At 42.6% G+C, this 17107-nt stretch overlaps 1 protein-coding gene across 7 annotated transcripts in view; it reads left to right on the top strand.

Moving 5' to 3' along the window:
• Positions 1-17107, top strand: part of MSRA (methionine sulfoxide reductase A) — a 378069-nt gene that overhangs the window by 272212 nt on the left and 88750 nt on the right. For all 7 annotated transcript variants that reach the window (XR_003790769.1, XM_029202644.1, XM_029202640.1 and 4 more), the window contains exon 5: positions 5182-5288. Coding sequence is in view for 6 of the 7 variants with exons in the window: in XM_029202644.1 (XP_029058477.1) it covers positions 5182-5288 (107 nt within the window). In the remaining variant the exon portion in view is untranslated. The remainder of the gene's footprint in view (positions 1-5181; positions 5289-17107) is intronic.

Raw genomic sequence — 17107 nt, 5'->3', positions numbered from 1 at the left:
ATGCAGCAGACCACGATCGGGATCCATTTTTTCCTAGCAACTGGCTGTAGAAGAGAAGAATATAGATTCATCCTGGTGGGGGTCACCTGGTCTCCGTAGCCAACATGGATGGTCCTCTAATGAGATTGCTCCTTGGAAGTTCCCTAACACAGAGTCAGTAATTTCAGACCATTCGGAATATGTCCTTCCTTGCCCTGACGTTCACTATCAGCTGGTGGCTCCTGAAATTTCTTAATCACCTCACAACAGCTCACAGTGTGAACTTCCCTTTAAAATTTCCATGTTCGGGCATATTTCTCATCTCTCTAGTCTGAAGGTATAAAACAGAGCTAGTACCCAAAGATGAGCCAAAGTTTAGAGGGCTACTGAGCAGATGAGAACTCATCCATCTTTTTGCCTCATTATAGGTTAAGCATTTCTCTGTTTTCCAGCATTTTCTCCGGCTCCACTGAGAGAGAGGGAAATCTTAGAGCAGTCTCATGGTGGTTTGTCCCTTTCAAATCTTATTTGGAGAAGGTGGATGGAGAAATCTCAAACAGTTGGTAGGTTCCAAGAGGGCAGTTCTTTTCAAGAATGCCCCAAAGCCCAGTCCTCAGTAATCAGCTTAGAGAGCGTTATGGAAGAATTTTAAGCACAAGATGTTGCATCTGAGCCGGTTATTCTCTTTTCACCCCCTACAGCAAGTCTATTGCTTACTTTCCTGGGATGTGAAGACAGCCAAAATAATGTTAATAGTTTATCCTCCTAGTTTTTCCAAAGCCAAGTGGAAGGCACAGTGAACTTTGCAACACATATTGAATCAATGTGCAAAAGAGCTCTGGATTTTTGATGATTTGGAACCCTATGCTCACCCGGGGTTCCACGGAATTCTGTGGCTCCCTTGAAACTGATTTTTCCATACGTCTCTGGTCCCCCGTGTGTCCTGTCAAGACACCCATGCGGCCTCGTGCTCAACCGACCGGCTTCATTTCCTTCCAGGACAATTGGCAGGACCCAGGCTCATCTCCTCACAGCCCTCAGCGTAGACCAAGCTTCTTCTTATTTCTGGGTCTTGGGCTGGCATGCTCCACTGCCCACCAGATGCACCGCACACACACACTGTGTTCCATAGTCTTTGATTGTTTCGCTGTAACTTCTTGTGCATCAATCTTGAAAAGAGAAAGTGCTTCCGTGTCAGGTAGATCTAGGTTTAACTCATAAGATGGCATTCACTGTACTAGGATGGGGACCTAGTTGAAAAATGAGACCGTCTTATTTCTGAATCTCAGTATCTAGTACCTTGCCTGATTCAGGGAAAGACGGATGAATGAGTGGAAGGAAGAAAAGAAGGCAGGAAGTCAGAAAGAAGGACTTTAAGAACTTCGTTTTTCAATAATTTTTAATTGTTTTTGTTTCTCTCTATCACCCGCTCTGCAAGTCTTTCTTTCCCCCTTTTTAGTAACCCAGTGGGTGTGAGCTTGAGAGATACAAGATAATGTTAACAGGCTTGATTTTTCTCAAACTTCAGATCAGAGACCAAGCGTGAAGACATTGCATTTGAAAGCGTTTCATGGGTAGGAGCAGGGGAAGGAGAATTCACTCAAACAAACCCTTTCTTGGGTTTGTTTTCCAGTGAAATGAAGAACTGGGGTGGACATGAGCAGAGTTAAAATTTAACTAGGAAGGTCATTCTGTTAAAGAAAAATGTAATAAACTGTTTAGTTAAAAACTGAGCAGTACCTTTCTACACACATAAAATGAATCTTACCCTCTCTTTGGATTATTTATCTGTGAGACCCCTGCTGTGTGAGTATCTGAGATATTAATATAAATAATGCTTTTCTGGGGGAAAAGGGTCACTCCTAAAGTGTCTTGTGTGATGTCATTTGTTATTTTTATTTCAAAGTAGTTGTTCTGAACTGTTCTAAGATTATGAAAAGTTGTAAAAATAAAAGTATTTAACCCCTACATAATTTTTTATAGTCAACAAAGCACTTTACAGGTTCCATCTTATTTGCTCCTCAAACAAACCTATAGGTTAGGCCCTTATAATCCTTGTTCTACAGAAGAGGTTTGAAGCTCAGAAAGATTAGGAAATTTGCATAAAACATGTCAGTGGCAGAGTCAGACCTAAAAACAAGCTCTTGCAGCTCTGAGTCCTAGGCTTCTGACAAGAGATTTAGTAAACAGGTTTTCCTCACATGTGAATTACTGTTTTGTGTTCATTATATAAACCAATAGAGGTTGAAAGAAATGGTGAAAAGTTTAATGATGCTAAACATCTATAAATGCAATGTATTAAAAATAATGAGAACAGAAAAGCCCTAGTTCTATAGGTTTCTCAATCTACTGAGCATCAAATCGTATTTCCCAGTGAACCATCTGCTTTCAAATTTGAAGCTTCTATCCACTTAATAAGCCCCTTCATTAGCGAACTGAAAGGTACATGCATTGGAATTAACCAAATACACACACATGTGTGTGCATATAGATGTATGGTTTTGGTTTAAGGTACACACACATGTATGTGGATATAGATGTATGGTTTTGGCTTAAGGTATTATACCTTCTTCTCAGGATGAACTGTGATGGAAGAATGCAATCAAAATAACGTTGTCCTTGAGTAGACCGGAGAGTTAATGCCTAGTCCAGTATCACTCAAGACTCAAAGAAATCTGAACACAGGCTTTCATGTTTTCTCTCCATCCCCTAGTGTATCTCTTTAACACTTTCTTGTCTTCCTTCCTGGCCAGTCAGGGGTTTAGCCAGAGTGACCAGGAAGAGAGGGTATTGTTTCTGACATGAAGAACTTTTAGTTTTATTAGAACATCCAAGAAGGGATGTGATTAGAAGGTTGAAGCTGTAAATTCAAAATTGAGAGACTTCTGCCCACAAATGTGACTATAACTGTGTGAATAGCTCCCATCTTTCCAATGCACGGTTAGTTTGGGTTCGTACAATGGGAGAGGTGCAGTGAGTCTGGGGTAGGGCTGTGGGTAATGCCCACGAAGTTACTCCTCTTTAAAGCTGTCCACAGTGTGTTGGTGACAGCCCAGACCTGCACAAGAAGACAGGGACAACAGTGGGAGGAGCCATATCAGTATTACAGTGTTACGGTGAACAAGCGATCAAGTTAGAATATAGAATCGAGGGATCATGGCTTCAGGGAAAGGCCCATAAACCCCCATCCCCGATTACAGTAGTAGTATGAACTCTAATTGTATAAATAATGCATGGATTATTTTTTATAGAAATTCATTGCCTTATATACTTGTCCAGAATGACAGCCATGTGCATCTTTTCTGCCCAACCACACAATTTTGTGAAGTCTTCCAGGTGTTTCTACCCCTTAGGTTGTCATGTCACTACAAGAGCAGCTCTAAAAAATCGATGTAAACTTAAGGGTTTCATTGTATAATCCTTATACCAGATGATTTGTGAAAATATGATCCGTGAAAGAGCCCGCTGTTAAACCATATCCTTGGAGTGATTCTTAATTATTCCCACTCTGTTTTCTAAAAAGCCAATTTTTATCTGTAAGCAACAATTTTCCATGATCCTATGATAATTCAGAGACCTCCAAGTAAACACACAGATATTAGTCTTCAGTGTACAAGGCGTATGTAATCTTAGTAAAACTTATTGAAAAATATAAATAAATCATACCTGCAGGTTCTCTTTTACTCACATACTAATTTCTCTTTTAAAAAAAAGAAAACTTAAATAGATTTAAACAACTACACATGGAGACAGTGTTTTTCGGCATCTTGTTCTGAATGTAGAGGGGTCTGACTTGACCGAAAATCAGCCATCCGGCAATATTTTTTCTTCGTGGAGAATGTTTCAGAAGGAACAGTGATGCAACCATCTTGCCATTATGCAAATGGATGTTAGGACAAAAGGATGGGAAGTAGTCACATGGGAAAAGCCCTACTTGGAAGGAGGGAAAATTGAAAACAGAGAACATTCTGGAATGTATATTTATCCAGTCTCTTACCCTCCACTAGAATGTGAGCTCTGTGAAGACAGGATTTTCTTTCATTCATTGCTATATCTTCAGCATCTGAAAAAGTACTCAGCATGTATTAGGTGCTTAATAAATAATATTTATAATACCTACTGTATACTGTAACTAATACTTATATATTGTACACCATAAGACTACTACTATAATACTTAAATGAATATATAACTTAGAAAGAAATGAAATAGATATACTAATTTGGTATTAATCAATGCTTATTGGAGACATGGGCTGGTTTATTTTTATTATATAATATTAAATTAATATTTTGATGTCATTATTGGTATTGGCTCTTTAAGCCGCTTAGTTCCTGGTCCCCATGTGGCCTTTGTGCATTGAGGAGAGGAGGGGACTCTGAAGGTGGGAGAATGGAGTTTCTAGGAAGTCAACTAAGCTGGGGGCTCGAAAATATGGAACTGTTTGTTTTGGAAAGTTGCATCTTTTACTGGAGGAGTTTGGGGGCACTTGTTAAAACTGAAACTGATGCTTGAATGATGCAGTAAACATGTGTGAAGTTCATTTTACAACAACATGGGGATCTATAGGGGATCTATGGCAGGCCTGTGGCTGTTTCACTTGGGGACTCTATCATTCAGTTAGAAATTGACCAGCATCTACACTTTAGCTGCTGTGACAGGGTGGAAAGTATGCTGGGCTGATTTTAAGTGCTAGGTTTTTCTTTGATTAGGTGCATGACCTTAGGCAAACTCTTTAAACTCTCTGAGCATCAGTCATTTTGTCATTTATTAGGCAACTCCTGTGTGCAAAGCACTAGGCCAGGCACTTCCACTTACATTATTCCATTTCCTTATCTGCCAGCCGAGGGACGGTAACACCTGCCACACAGAATGTCTCATTAGGAGCCAAGGAAACAGTGTGTGTCACAGTGCTTTGCAAGCGATACATGGTTATGACTTAAGTATCTGCATAGAAAAATGCAGATTTGCAGAGCATCTACTGCAATGCAAGGCCTGCGATAAATTTACCTTAAGTTCAAAGATATTTGTTACAATTAAAATAGGCAAAGCAAAACAGATACGTTGCATGCTTGTTTAAGGAGAGTGGTGTCAGGATGCAGTTAAAACAAGCACTTAGCAGGACATGAGTCATGGAGAATGTGTGGCACTGGCCTCGTTGCCCAGGCCACCCCAGTAATCCTCTGCTTTCTGCTTTCCCAGGCTTGCGCCAAGGCAACGACCACGGCTCTCAGTACCGCTCTGCCATCTACCCGACCTCTGCTGAGCACATGGAGGCATCCCTGAGGTCCAAAGAGGACTACCAGAAGGTAGGGTCCCCTCTCCCTCCCGGACCCCACCTGTGGAGGCAGAGTCTGGTTCTTGGCACTTGGCACTGTGTTCTGTTTTCACATGTTTTGGAAATTTCTGTCAGCCTGTTGGAATTGAGCATTTCTGCTCCATAGAAGAATAGGCCCTTATGCCATTTCTCTTTAAAGTCAAGTCCTCCAGATGAATATACAGCTTAACATATAATCTCTCTCTCTCTCTCTCTCTGAGTCTGTCTTTTTTTTCCTCTGCCTGTCTTAATCTATTCGGGCTGCCATAACAAAGTACTACAGACCGGGGCGGCGGGGCGTGGAGGCTTAAACAACAGAAATCTATTGTCTCACAGTTCAGGAGGCTGGGAGTTTAAAATCACGGTGTTGGCAGGGCTGGATCCTTTGGAGGCTGTGAGGGCAGGATCTGCTCCAGGCCTCTCTCCTGGGCTTGTAGACGGCCGTCTTCTCCCTGTGTCTTCACATCATCTGCCCTGTATGTGTGCCTGTTTCTGTGTCCAAATGAACACCTTTATGACAACTCCGGTCAGATTAGATTAGGGCCTTACCTAATGCCCACGTTTAACTTGATTATCTCTGTTAAAGACCCTATCTCTGGGAGGGAGGGAGACGCAAGAGGGAGGAGATATGGGGATATATGTATATGTATAGCTGATTCACTTTGTTATACAGCAGAAACTAACACACCATTGTAGAGCAATTATACTCCAATAAAGATGTTAAAAAAAAAAACAAAGACCCTATCTCCAGATAAGTTCACATTCTGAGTTCCTGGTAGTTGGAATTCCAACATCTTCTTGGGGACACAGAATTCAACCCATAGTGCTCTCTCTCTTGCTTGTAACAGTAGATTGAATTATAATAAAAATACTTCTCAGAAATATAGATGTTACATTATAAAATAATTATTTTTCACCATTAACTTGTATTATATTTTTAAAATCTCCTCTGATAGAGATTTAGTTCTTTTCAAAATAACTTGAGTTGCTTTAAATTTTAGAACTTTGTGATAGTGTTTAAATTTTAATTATCTTTATATTTTCTAGAGAGTTGGATCCACGTTTAAGAGTAGAGCCAGGAGCTACAGTAATGCTGATCTATTTTAGAATTATGTAAAAAGTCTGCTACGCAGCCATTCTCAGGAATGTGTGGGTTCTCCACCTATCCCTGTGGTGGCAGAGGTGGCAGTGAGGAGGGGGCAGGGACAAGAGTACACCTATTGAGAAAAAGGAGCAGGACATGCCACTCACAGTCAGTTCAACTCCGAAAAGCAGACAGGGCTAACGGAGATGCTGATAGGACCCCATTTATTCCTTAGCACGTCCCCTCCCTCCCTCCAAGGCTGTGAAGTCTGCTTGGATGATAATAGTAGGCAGCCTCGAGGATGGCCCTCAGTGGTTGCTGCCCACGTGGAATCTCCTATCCCTGAGTGTGGGCTGGATTTAATGACTCCCTCCGAATGAATGACAGAAGCAATGGGATGTTACCTTTGAGACGAGTTCATTACAAGATTGTGGCTTCCATCCTGGGGGCCCTTTCTGTCTCACTGCCTCTTGGATCACTTGCCCTGGGGGAAGCCAGCTGCCATGTTGTGGGGCATCCCTGTATAAAGGCACACATGGCAAAGGGACCAAGGCCTCCAAGAGCCACATGCATGAGCTTGGAAACCCCTCAACCCCAGTCAAGCCTTCAGTTGAGACTGCAGCCCCAGTTTGATAATTTGTCTGCAGCCTCACATTGGACCTCAAGCCAGAGGCACCCAGCTGCACTGTACTGCAGAAGCTACAAGAAAATAAACGTTTTGAACTCATTTGAGCCTGTTTATATTTCCATCCTAAAAAGCTTTTAAGTATAAATTATCCTTTCTCAGACCTCTTTTTATAATGACTTTTCTTTTTTTAATTAAAAAATTCTTTCCATTCTAGTTTATCACAGGATATTGAATATAGTTCCCTGTGCTGTGTAATAGGACCTCGTTGTTTATCCAGTCTATATATAATAGTTTGCATCTGCTAGTCCCAAACTCCCAATCCATCCTTCCCCCACCCCCCATCTCCCTTGGCAACCACAAGCCTGTTCTCTATGACTGTGAGTCTGTATCTATTTCATAGATAAATTCATTTATGTTATATTTGAGATTCCACATATAACTGATATCATATGGTATTTGTCTTTCTCTTTCTGACTTACTTTGCTTAGTATGGTAATCTCTAGGTCCATCCATGCAGCTGCAAGTGGCATTATTTTGTTCTTTTTTTATGGCTGAGGAGTATTCCATTGTATATATGCACCACACCTTCTTTATCCACTCCTGTGTCAATGGACATTTAGGTTGTTTCCAGGTCTTGGCTATTGTAGATAGTGCTGCTGTGAACATGGGGGTGCATGTATGTGATGACTTTTCTTTCTCTTTTTTTTTGAATTTTATTTATTTTTTATGCAGCAGGTTCTTATTAGTTATCACTTTTATACATATTAGTGTATATATGTCAATCCCAATCTCCCAATTCACCCCACCACCACCCCTCCCCCATGATGACTTTTCTGATAATGGTAGGCTCACCTGGGCACGTGTGCTTCACTTCAGCTTGTGACCTCCAGCCTTGAATTGCCTCAACTGGTATGTCAGCTGCATAAGTTTTTATCAGATGCCTGACACTCAGAAAGCCATGTATCATATTTACCTCAGGTGGACACATAAGGATGAGAGACCTCTGTCACAGGACTGTAGGCCAGAAGTGATGGGAGCTTTGTCTAGGATGGTGGAAGTATGAATGGAATGAAGGGATATTTAGGAAGGAGAACTAATAGAACCTGGGCCTGGATTGGAAGTGGAGACTAGATGAGGGGGAGGAATCCAGGGTGACTTAGGTTTCTGGCTAGTGATGTTTTGTGTGAAGGTATGGAGGAACAGAGGCAGATTTGTGGGGAGGGTGAGTTAAGTTTGGAAGGGTGGTGTTTAAGGTACCCCTGATGCGTGCATCCACGTGGCTATCAGGAGGAGACATGGGCTGTTCCCACCTTGCAGGGAGGGTTATTGTGACTATTATCTGGGTTAATGCTTGTAAAGCACAGGGCGTAGCACATAGTAAGTGCTCAACAAATGGTAGCCCTTATTACTGTTGGGATTGTCAATTTATATTTGGTAAATGAAGCCTTAGTTGCTGATACGATCGCTTAGAAAAGTGATAAGTGATGAGAAGAGGAGGCTTAGGACCTGAGGAACACCAGCATTGGAGAGATGGGTAGGGAAGTGCCTACACCAGACAAGGTGCTGTGGCAGGCTCCACTGAGAATTGGCCCCATGCAAAACCTGAAAAGTTAGTTCTATTTTATTTAATCTCTTTATATTTAATTATAAAGGCTGTGTTAGTAAGTAATACTAAAAGTTACATATGATTAATGCTATATATTGATTTCCTAATATAATGATTTACAATCTCTTAAGGTACAAACAGTAATTCTTAGAGACTCTGGAAGGATATTAATCTCCCTGCAGAATATCTCAAAATGAGCTGATATTCTGGTGTTCACAATGAAAATTTTAAGCTCACGAGGTCGGCGCCTTCCACGTGATGATGAAGAGGCTAACTTACACCTCATTTTCTGGTTTCTACCCCAATATAGTTTCTTATCCTCAGCTTTGAGTGGAACCCACATTGGTCTTAGATAACAGATACACATATGAAGTAAAATTTAGATATTAAATATTATTTGTTTTAATAATTTCTCCATTATTTTTGTAGATTTGGGGAATGTTAATCTTATATTCTAGACAGTTGTTCTAACCTAGTGCTTTTTGGGTGTTCTGTACTTAAGCATATGGGAATTAAATACATTCCTACGTATACATATTTTTTGCTTGACTTTTAAAAGTAGGATCTATTTTTAAAATAAAGATTGGGGCCTTCTTGTGCCCCCAGCATCCAGATATCCATTGCTGTTAACATAATCACATAGAACTGCTTTATCACCAACTCAGAGAACAAATACTGTCACGACTCTTTTATACATAAATAAAAACTGGCCCTGGATTCCACTGATAGGTGAGTAGAAAGTCCAGTATTTCCCTCCTGGCAAACTGACTAAAACCCATGGAGTCTTGACTCTAGACCAGAGCCTCCGTACAGCTCTCTACCCAATGGCGATGGTCTCTCCTGCAGCATCCGGCAGGAGCCACTAGCCACATAGAGGTGTTGAGCACTTGAAATGTGGCTCATGCAACTGAAGTACCGAACGTTTTATTTTCTTTTAACTAATTTAATTGTGTATTTACATAGCCACATGGGGCCAGCGGCAGCCTGATTCGACAGCACAGCAGTATAAGGGGTGGGGCGGTGTGTGTGTTGCAGGGGGCGGGGCGTCAGTCTGACTCCCTGGCTGGCAGACCCACGGTTACAAGCCCTCTGCTCCCGGGCTGGCGCATTGCGAGAGCTCAGGAACTGCTCTCTCCTCTCTTCTCCTCTCTGGAGAGGCACAGCATGAGGGTCAAATGCTCTTCCTCCAGCCACCGCTGGACAGAGCTGAGGACTGACAGCCATGGCCCTGGGGACCCGTGGCTGAGCTCTGTCAAGTGCAGAGATCTCTTCCTTTCCTGACACAGCCAGTGCCCAAGGGTCCCCACCCGGAAGCCCCGGGTCAGGATTTATCCTTCTGTCCCACCTTGAGCAGTGAGAGCTACTGTCCTTTTCCCTCTTTTCCTATCTATGCCATGAGGGGTCAAGCTATTTTCCTTTTCAGGAACTAAAGAACAAGGTGTCTCATGGTGTCACCTACCTTGTTGAGCACTGGCACACAGGTGACCACTGTGATTTTTGTCTTAGTCTGGGTCCTGTAGAAAGGAGAGCCCGTGAAAAAGGCTTATATGTGAGGACTTTACTGGGTGCCACAGAGCAGGAGTGAGGGGCAGGGGAGTGGAAGAGAAGAGGAAGGAGAACCAATGTAAGTTGGCCCCTGCTCTCGGTGAAGGGGTGTCTGGTCCTTATGAAATGACGGGTCCTTCCGGGGGAAGAAGGGAAGCATCTGTCCGTTGGATGCCACCCCCCATGGGTTCACTCCGCACTTCTGGGCTGCACACCTGTGGGCTCAGGGTACTGTGTCCCCAGGGCAGGAAGCAAGAGGCACATGGCATGGGTGTGAGGTGAGACACTGCATGAGGCTACACAGAGTCCATGCAGAGCTGGCCACTGCAGCAGGGACTGCAGGAGAGAAAGGTGAGGCCGAGGGGGATCTGAGCTGATGCACGAGAGGTGCAACAATGTACAAAGGATCCTTCACCCACCCCTGCCCGGTCCACGCCAGCAAGTGACTACAGTGTCTCCAGGATAATTTACTATGATTTAGTGACTTTCTGGCTCCTCTGTTAGAGCAGAGAATGAAAAACACGAGTCTAATTTTAGCAGGCATCCTGCTACAATCGTAGAATTACATAATATACAGTTATGTATGTATATAGTTGATATATCTATATGTACATATAATAATGACATTGATGTTAATAGAACAGCAACAGTACTGGGTACTTACTACATGCTAATTACTGTTTTAAGTACTTTATACAAATGGAGCCATTTCTATATCTCTGACTATATGTATCAGTATACATACACAGATATAATGGATATGTTTAGATATAGGTATGAATATGTCTCTCTGTATCTTTATGTAAAATTGTATGCATTCATGTATTTCTTGTTTCTAGTTTTGAAGCTTGTATCAATTTCTAACTGTCCATGCAATTGATATAATTGATAAATACACACCAAAAGAAGAAAAAGAAATCAGCAATTCTCAGTGCTGGTGAGAGGCAGTGTGATTAGCTTTTACACCATAAAGAAGTTGATCTGTGTTTTTACATTTACCTTAAAGAGTAACGTGGTTTTTACTAGGTCGCTGACTAAGTAGGGAAAGAGTCTCAGATATCACACGTTGCCTTCACAGGTGAGTGAAGGAGAGGAAGAAGTTGGGAGGTGACACCTGGAGTTGGCTTCCTGGGTTTTCTCTCCAGGATAACCTTGAACAGATTCCTGAAGCAACAGGGGTCTTTAATCTGGGAGAGTCATTCTTAACAGTACTGGATGAGGGCCTAGGACTCTGTAATCTACCTTATTACAAACATTCGGGTTAAACCTCGGGGAGGTTCTGCAGATGGCTTTCCATCATTTTATATGTATTGTTTTCTCTGGTAAGAGTTGGCATTTCCGGCCCTGTCACCACATCCTGGGAATTCATCTTATCTGAGCCCTGGCGGGACCCCTCTGTACTAACTATAACATTGACTGAAGTTACTAATTTAATAGTCTTCACTGGTTTGCCCCCGGTGACCCCCTAGTAAGCAGCTTCTTCAGCAACTTCTTTATGCCACGTGAAGTTGAGAGTGACAGTATTACTTACCACGGAACAGCCATTTGAACATAAAATTAGCTGATTTTATCACAGGGACCAATTGTTGAGCTAATTAGATGTGCAGTACTGCTGATGAGCCAGAAACCCAAAGTGATTTTCCATCTAAACTGTGGTTTTCTGCAGAGTTGGCGGGGTTGTAGATACCAGGCTCACCAACAACCCTAGGAAAGGAAGAAAGGCTGAAGAAGTTTGCTAATTTCCATTCAGATTAGAGGAGGCTGGAGAATCTTATAGAGGAAGATCAGAGTGAAACTTCAACTTCACGCTGGGTTCCTTGACCTTGAAAGGGTGGGATTCTGTTTGCAGAATCTGACAGCTGCTTCACATCTCTGGTGAGCTGCAGCCTTTGCACAAAGTGTGGGGTCTTCTTGCCTTTGGACAAAGACTTAGTAATCTTTTGTTAACAGCATTTTCATATTTTTTCCTCAGAGTTTCATGGTGGAATTCTTTGCTTATGGTATTAATTGGAGGAGACAATTGGATGTATTATTAATTGTTTTTGGATCGTGAGATGTAGACAGTTTACCTCTCAAGTGAACCTATGATGACATTTTCTAATACTCTAAGTTGAATAGTGACCTGTGGCAGGGAGGGGGGTTGTTCACTTGTGATTTTTATGTCCTGAAAATTTGACTGTTCCTCATTTAGGAATTAAATCTTTTGATCACCAACAGATTACGTTACCTGAAATTTGATAGAGAATTAATAAATCTGAAGGCTGTTTTGGCCACATGGCCCACTTCCTTCCCCGCTCCTCAAAGCTTCGTGAACAGTAAGCACAAGCTTTCCCCTGGATAACCTCTTTGGGTGAATGTTGAATTACCCACCATGTGTCAAATATAAAACAGTGCCCTAACATCTGGCTCTGTCTCTCAGCATCCCACCTATCCATCCATCCATCCATCCATATCTTCAGCATAGCTGTAGTCTCTATTTGCCATATTTTATCTTAAATTTCAATTATCTAGCAATCTGTCACTGTACTCTATACAGTGTCATTTTTTTAAAAAAGTACCCAAGTGAAAGATAAAAAAAATATATGCGATGATTGGATTACAACAAGTATTTTTTAGAATTGCTTCAGCTTTGGTTATTTACTTTGATTAGTGGCTGCCGACATTCCGTGGCATTCGCCACATCCTTTCAGTCTCTGTCTAGGTGGCCACGTTGCCTCCTTCCCTTCTATGTGTCTAATCTCCCTCTGCCTCTCTCTTACAAGGACCCATGTGATTACATTTAGAGCCCACTGGATAATCCAAGATAATCTCCCCATCTCAAGACCCTTAATTTAATCACAGCCATATAAAGTAACGTTCACATGTTCCAGGGATTAGGGCACCAGGGGGCACCATTATTCAGCCTACTACAGTCTGCGGATCTGCTTTCCATCCTACCACTGTCACATGTCCAGCCTCAAATGGGGGCTGAAACTGGGAGCTCTTCTTTCCTGGGCTGCTCACCCAGTGGGTGCCCATCTGGCTTCTTCTGGACTCCAGGGCCATCCACAGCACACGCTCAGTATCCCAGAGAGGACAGGGCTTGCTCTCCTCTCTCTTGGGGTCTGTATCTAGTTTTGAAGGGAGGTACAAATTTTCATAAGCTTATCCCCCTTTCAAACATCTCTACCTTCAAAAAAGATCCACCTTCATCCCCATCCTGCTTACCAAAACAAAGTGGCATACTAAAAATAACAACAGGAAAAAAGCCCTAAGAGCTAGATTTGGGGGAGAAAATTATGCGTGTGAGTGAGTAATCAAAATAATGTTGGAATGGCTGGGGAGGGTGTTCTGGTACTCTCCTAGTGACTTACTACCCGTGGATCCCTGACTTCCAGTCTTCATTTTAAAATTACCTGAGTGTGGATAGCAAAATTTCCTCATAGGCTTGTTATAAGAATTAAATAATATTTTCTATATATGTAAAATACCTCTTGTTATGGACTGAAAAATATATATATATACCTACTATAGCTAGCCTGTAGTAGCCACCCAATATACATTAATCGAAGCTGAGCCCCTTTAGTCTTCCAATCAAGAAAGTAGTTCTAATTATGCCAACTCAATTGAGAGGAATTAAATATAATTAATAAATATCCAGTTATGCTATAATCATCATAATATAACTGGACCTGATAATTCCCTACCAGGAGGTACAGATCATTTGTGTTTCCTTGTAAGCGTCTGTAGGCTGAAAATTTGAAAATTGGTCCTTCCTTCCTTACCTTCCCCCCATCTTCCTCAGTAAATTAATACATTAATTACCTTATCAAATATTAATTGTGTACTGATTAGTTGCCAGACTCTCATTATAGTTGTTACAAACACAGCTATCTGAAGAAGGATCTCATGAAGTTTCTTGTAATAAACTGTGCTTGCTACGCATGGTCACAAAAGCCCATGTGTCACAAATGCTCTTTCCTGTAGACCATTTTCTGGGAACTATCCTGACATCAAGTGGGCTGTTTGGGGGCTCCTGGCCATCCTTGTTTCCCCCAAGACCTGGTTCTGTGCTTGGCACCTAGCAGATTGTCAGCAAATATTTGTTGACCCGAACGAAAAGATGTAGCAGAATAAAGAAACCCACTGTTACCTCTTGTTACAGACTGAATATTTGTGTCCTCCCAAAATTCATATGTTGAAGCCCTAACTCTCAGTGTGATGGCATTAGGAGCGGGGGCCTTTGGGAGGTGTTTAGGGTTAGATGAGGTTATGAGGGTGGAGCCCCCATGGTGGGATTAGTGTCCTTGTAAGAAGAGACACCAGAACCCACTCCCTCCCTCCCTCTCTCTCTCTCTCTGTCCCTCTCTCTCTCTCTCTCTCTCTCCCCCCTTCTCTCCCTCTCTCCCTCTCTCTCCCCCTCCCCCCACGAGCACACAGAGAAGAGATCACGTGAGCACACAGTGAGATGGTGGCCGCCTTTAAGTCATGAAAAGAGTCCTCACAATGAAACCTACCCTGCTGGCACCTCCCTGCCTCCAGAACTGTGAGAAATAATTGTCTTTTGTTTAAAGCAACCCAATCTGTGGTACTTTGTTATGGCAGCCCGGGCTGACTAAGATACCAGGGAGGGGTGGGGAGAACCATAGCTGTGGTTGAGAGTACCTGGGGCCCTGCTCTGCCCTTACTGACCCTGACCTTGCACAAGTCTTTACAGCTCTACTTTCCTGTGTATAAAGTGGGGAACATAAGAACAACAAAAATTTTTATAAATGTTAACAGTTTCCAGTGCTTTGTCCCGTATCATATGAGTGGTAAGCCTCACCCCACACAGGGAGGTAGTTCAGGGTCTGTCCTACCTGCCTTAGGAAGAAACCGAAGCTCAGATGGACTTCATTCATGTTTCCAAGAAGACCCAGGTAATACATTTAGACAGAGTCATCTGACTCTGAATTCCATATGCTTTCCTCACACACTGTCCTCGGTAATCTGTCAAGCATTTTATGAATATCACGGTTTAATGAGGTGACTCCAGAGACGAGGCTGTTGGCAATGACTTAATCCTGCTTTTCCAGGGGCCCTCAAATCTCAAACCATTGTGGAAATATAGGATCTGAGAACCTTCCTTTCGGTCATGAATAGAGAAAATGACAGGATTATTCCTGTTTCTTTGTTTACAGGGAAATGGGTAGGTTGCATTCTAGAAATATCCCTTCTCAATCTATTGTGTTCTCTGTGCTCCGATGTGAAAACCAACGACAGCACTAAAAGACTCTTTTACCAACACCAAAAATCATTTATTTGCATCAAAGCACCCTGAGTAGATGTGGCTAAATGTCAGTTGATATTTGATGGTTTGGGGATTAACCAGCTCTTCTTCCTCTTCTTCTTCTTTTTTTAAAAATTTGTGCTATTGTTTAAAGCATGGAATTATGATTTTGAAATGTCCGTGGAAAAGTCCTGAATAATTCATTCACCTACTTTAGTCAAAGAGAAAAATCCCTCTTTGTGTGCCCAGCAGTAAGGATGAAATTCCTCTTACACCCCTCTTGTAGCTTTGTGGTTGTCATTACAGGTATTATTATGAACTCTAAATAAGAACTTGTGAAATAAAGGTTTTTATAATGCCCCTTTCTGGGAGGCAGGCATCTATATTTCTATGTATGCAGCCATACAGACAGATAGATCTTTTAGTTGCATCTGGGTGATTATTTTCATTTCCACTTATTACTGTGTGCTAGACTCCCCTTGTATGAGTACAGATTGCCCTTTCTTGCACTGTATTTAGAAATATCTGCATTACCCCTGGGCATTTGTTCATTAATAGGGGGTGGGGAGAGAAAAAGCTTGTAATAATGGGCTTTACATATTATTAAACTGTGTGCATTAACATTTGGGTCCGAATGAAAAATCTGGTTTGTGTTACTGCCCTCTGGTGGTTGTAGTCTGTTGCTGCAGTGGCAGGGAAGTGCGTCCCTGGGGTGGAGTTCTGCCTTTGGTGGCAGCGTCCAGGAGCGATGCAGACTAGGGCATTGCTGAGCCATCAGTCTTTGATTCACAGTCACTGCTTTTCATCCAAGTGCACTGCAAGCACCCTAGGATTCCACTTACTGGCCAGAATAATGATACAAGAAGGCATTCTTGTGAGGGCCAAGGAGACATTTTCATTTTAGGGGAGGTATACACACAAAATAACCCGGACCCACGTAGGGTGACATTTGAGTGAGTTCCAAGTCTCCATGGGCCGCACTCCTCCTCATCTTTCAAGGCCAGCGTGGGAAAATGCAGTGGCTCCCTATGTGTGACATATGTACCACTTGTGGTACCTGAGGTGATTTCGGGTGTATCCAGATGAGCATTTTCAATGTTAATAGTTATGTGTGAATACCTTAATATGTTTTAGGAACAATGCAGTGAGTGTTTGAAGCCCACGATTTCCTGGGCGTTACTGCTTAGGTGATGCCCAGGAGATGGGGCCCACACACAGCTGCCTTCTTTGCAGTGATAACGGCACTGGGTTGATGAGCCATTGGCTGGTGGGGCAGAACCCCCGTGGAGGTGGGGGGATGACTGGGGGCAGCAGCAGCTCAGCCACCTCTCTAAGCCTGGGGTTCCTGATTTGTTAAATAGGATCATAATGGCTCCTTCTTAGGGTGCTATGGCATTATAAGGTATGGTGTACATGTCAGGCATCTGTCACAGAGTAGGCGCCCTCATCTCCTCACACTAGGGACACTTCTCTGAGCCTTCCTCCGTGTTCGCATCCTGCTTTGCTTGCCACACTTATTCCACCCTTCATTGGCCCCTTGTAAGAGTTTCCGTGTTCTTCTCCCTCTAGATTGTAGGTGGGGCCTGCCCTGTGGAGTGAGCCCATGTGGCTCTGTGCACAAAGCAGGCTCTCTCCACGTGCTTGTGGCAGGAATTAAGTGCAAAATCATTCTAAGTGACGTTTCCCGTCCTCTGACACAT

Source organism: Monodon monoceros, unplaced genomic scaffold (assembly GCF_005190385.1).
Source record: "Monodon monoceros isolate NGI ecotype Baffin Bay Population unplaced genomic scaffold, NGI_Narwhal_1 Super_Scaffold_5, whole genome shotgun sequence".
NCBI classification, from domain to species: Eukaryota; Metazoa; Chordata; class Mammalia; order Artiodactyla; family Monodontidae; genus Monodon; species Monodon monoceros.
The sequence above is the reverse complement of the archived record's forward strand: the minus strand, read 5'-3'. Positions and strand labels throughout refer to the sequence as shown.